This window comes from Pristiophorus japonicus, unplaced genomic scaffold (genome assembly GCF_044704955.1).
Source record: "Pristiophorus japonicus isolate sPriJap1 unplaced genomic scaffold, sPriJap1.hap1 HAP1_SCAFFOLD_464, whole genome shotgun sequence".
NCBI classification, from domain to species: domain Eukaryota; kingdom Metazoa; phylum Chordata; class Chondrichthyes; family Pristiophoridae; genus Pristiophorus; species Pristiophorus japonicus.
This window is the reverse complement of record NW_027254368.1, coordinates 403,660-407,444: the sequence shown is the minus strand read 5'-3', so window position 1 is coordinate 407,444 and position 3,785 is coordinate 403,660. Positions and strand designations below refer to the sequence as shown.

Genomic DNA, 3,785 nt, shown 5'->3' with positions numbered 1-3,785 from the left:
AAATAGGTGCAGGAGCAGGCCATTCAGCCCTTCAAGCCTGCACCGCCATTCAATGAGTTCATGGCTGAACATGAAACTTCAGTACCCACTTCCTGCTTTCACGCCATACCCCTTGATCCCCCGAGTAGTAAGGACTTCATCTAACTCCCTTTTGAATATATTTAGTGAATTGGCCTCAACTACTTCTTGTGGTAGAGAATTCCACAGGTTCACCACTCTCTGGGTGAAGAAGTTTCTCCTTATCTCGGTCCTAAATGGCTTACCCCTTATCCTTAGACTGTGACCCCTGGTTCTGGACTTCCCCAACATTGGGAACATTCTTCCTGCATCCAACCTGTCCAAACCCGTCAGAATCTTAAACGTTTCTATGAGGTCCCCTCTCACTCTTCTGAACTCCAGTGAATACAAGCCCAGTTGATCCAGTCTTTCTTGATAGGTCAGTCCCACCATCCCGGGAATCAGTCTGGTGAATCTTCGCTGCACTCCCTCAATGGCAAGAATGTCCTTCCTCAAGTTAGGAGACCAAAACTGTACACAATACTCCAGGTGTGGCCTCACCAAGGCTCTGTACAACTGTAGCAACACCTCCCTGCCCCTGTACTCAAATCCCCTCGCTATGAAGGCCAACATGCCATTTGCTTTCTTAACCGCCTGCTGTACCTGCATGCCAACCTTCAATGACTGATGTACCATGACACCCAGGTCTCGTTGCACCTTCCCTTTTCCTAATCTGTCACCATTCAGATAATAGTCTGTCTCTCTGTTTTTACCACCAAAGTGGATAACCTCACATTTATCCACATTATACTTCATCTGCCACGCATTTGCCCACTCACCTATCCTATCCAAGTCACTCTGTAGCCTCATAGCATCCTCCTCGCAGCTCACACTGCCACCCAACTTAGTGTCATCCGCAAATTTGGAGATACTACATTTAATCCCCTCGTCTAAATCATTAATGTACAATGTAAACAGCTGGGGCCCCAACACAGAACCCTGCGGTACCCCACTAGTCACTGCCTGCCATTCCGAAAAGTACCCATTTACTCCTACTCTTTGCTTCCTGTCTGACAACCAGTTCTCAATCCATGTCAGCACACTACCCCCAATCCCATGTGCTTTAACTTTGCACATTAATCTCCTGTGTGGGACCTTGTCGAAAGCCTTCTGAAAGTCCAAATATACCACATCAAATGGTACTCCTTTGTCCACTTTATTGGAAACATCCTCAAAAAATTCCAGAAGATTTGTCAAGCATGATCTCCCTTTCACAAATCCATGCTGACTTGGACCTATCATGTCACCATTTTCCAAATGCGCTGCTATGACATCCTTAATAATTGATTCCATCATTTTACCCACTACTGAGGTCAGGCTGACCGGTCTATAATTCCCTGCTTTCTCTCTCCCTCCTTTTTTAAAAAGTGGGGTTACATTGGCTACCCTCCACTCGATAGGAACTGATCCAGAGTCAATGGAATGTTGGAAAATGACTGTCAATGCATCCGCTATTTCCAAGGCCACCTCCTTAAGTACTCTGGGATGCAGTCCATCAGGCCCTGGGGATTTATCGGCCTTCAATCCCATCAATTTCCCCAACACAATTTCCCGACTAATAAAGATTTCCCTCAGTTCCTCCTCCTTAATAGACCCTCTGACCACTTTTATATCCGGAAGGTTGTTTGTGTCCTCCTTAGTGAATACTGAACCAAAGTACTTGTTCAATTGGTCTGCCATTTCTTTGTTCCCCGTTATGACTTCCCCTGATTCTGACTGCAGGGGACCTACGTTTGTCTTTACTAACCTTTTTCTCTTTACATACCTATAGAAACTTTTGCAATCCGCCTTAATGTTCCCTGCAAGCTTCTTCTCGTACTCCATTTTCCCTGCCCTAATCAAACCCTTTGTCCTCCTCTGCTGAGTTCTAAATTTCTCCCAGTCCCCAGGTTCGCTGCTATTTCTGGCCAATTTGTATGCCATTTCCTTGGCTTTAATACTATCCCTGATTTCCCTTGATAGCCACGGTTCAGCCACCTTCCCTTTTTTATTTTTACGCCAGACAGGAATGTACAATTGTTGTAATTCATCCATGCGGTCTCTAAATGTCTGCCATTGCCCATCCACAGTCAACCCCTTAAGTATCATTAGCCAATCTATCTTAGCCAATTCATGCCTCATACCTTCAAAGTTACCCTTCTTTAAGTTCTGGACCATGGTCTCTGAATTAACTGTTTCATTCTCCATCCTAATGCAGAATTCCACCATATTATGGTCACTCTTCCCCAAGGGGCCTCGCACAATGAGATTGCTAATTAATCCTCTCTCATTACACAACACCCAGTCTAAGATGGCCTCCCCCCTAGTTGGTTCCTCGACATATTGGTCTAGAAAACCATCCCTTATGCATTCCAGGAAATCCTCCTCCACCGTATTGCTTCCAGTTTGGCTAGCCCAATCTATGTGCATATTAAAGTCACCCATTATAACTGCTGCACCTTTATTGCATGCACTCCTAATTTCCTGTTTGATGCCCTCCCCAACATCACTACTACTGTTTGGAGGTCTGTACACAACTCCCACTAACGATTTTTGCCCTTTAGTGTTCTGCAGCTCTACCCATATAGATTCCACATCATCCAAGCTAATGTCTTTCCTAACTATTGCATTAATCTCCTCTTTAACCAGCAATGCTACCCCACCTCCTTTTCCTTTTATTCTATTATGTTTCTATTCTGCTCTCAGGCAAACATGGTTACTGACGGCGGTCTTGTGAGGAAGGTTCATTCACGTGTTTTCCTATATATATATATTCAATAATCTGAACAGCAAACTCGCTGCTGTCTTTGTCGGTCTAGATGTCTACATGTTCCAGACATTGACCTGTTTATATCCGAGATTGCCTGAGGGTCACTTCTGATCAGGACTTGGGAATCCTTCTGTGAGGGCAAGAGACCCTCACTGTCCTCCCACCGGTTAATTCAACACCTTTCTTATCGGTCACTGCTGTAACTACATTAGTTGTTTCAGTATTACCTTCACCTGGAATATGCCGTAAATGTCTATGATTCGAAGACTAAAAGGACACTGCGTCCATCGTGCATATGCTGATTTAATAAACCTAACGCCACAATACAGATCTTGGCGAAAAACGTATCTATGCTGAACAAAATGTAAATCAACTGTCTCGCCCCCGCCCCGTTCCCCAGGTCACTGCTCTCTCTGTGAGGCGGTGGGCGGCTCTGAGAAGAGCCTTTATGTTGTGTTGGGGGGAAAGGGTCGAGTTGTTCAGCCACCGAATCCACAGAGAGCGCGGCCCTGCCGTTTCAGAGCGTACTCCACATCCATGGCAGTGACCGTCTTGCGCTTGGTGTGCTCAGTGTAGGTGACCACATCCCGGATCACATCCTCCAGGAAAACCTTCAGCACCCCGCGGGTCTCCTCGTAGATCAGGCCCGAGATCCGCTTGACACCGCCACGGCAAGCCAGGCGGCGGATGGCTGGTTTTGTGATGCCCTGGATGTTATCACGGAGCACTTTACGGTGCCGTTTGGCCCCGCCTTTACCTTGTCCTTTGCCTCCTTTACCTTGGCCAGACATGATGATTCTTCACTCAAATCGCCGCTGAATGTTAACCTCTCGCCTTACCCATAGTCTGTTGAGACCACCAATGAAACGAGGGCGGAAATTCCTGTCAACAGTCAGACCTCGAACCATTTTTAATTTCAAAAACCCCAATAATTTTTTTAAGTGCGGATTATGTTAATAAATTCATAATTAGCCAAAGG

The 3,785-nt window shown here is 45.9% G+C and overlaps 1 protein-coding gene across 1 annotated transcript; it reads right to left on the bottom strand.

Annotated features, from left to right (window-relative positions):
• Window positions 1-3,285: 3,285 nt before the first annotated feature.
• On the bottom strand, window positions 3,286-3,597 carry LOC139252393 (histone H4-like). Its single transcript, XM_070873369.1, has one exon. It carries the CDS (start codon window positions 3,595-3,597, stop codon window positions 3,286-3,288), a length of 312 nt encoding a protein of 103 aa, XP_070729470.1.
• Window positions 3,598-3,785: the final 188 nt, after the last annotated feature.

Bases quoted from the DNA above. Each gene is read 5' to 3' on its own strand.
- LOC139252393 (XM_070873369.1), bottom strand. From the start codon at position 3,597: ATGTCTGGCCAAGGTAAAGGAGGCAAAGGACAAGGTAAAGGCGGGGCC.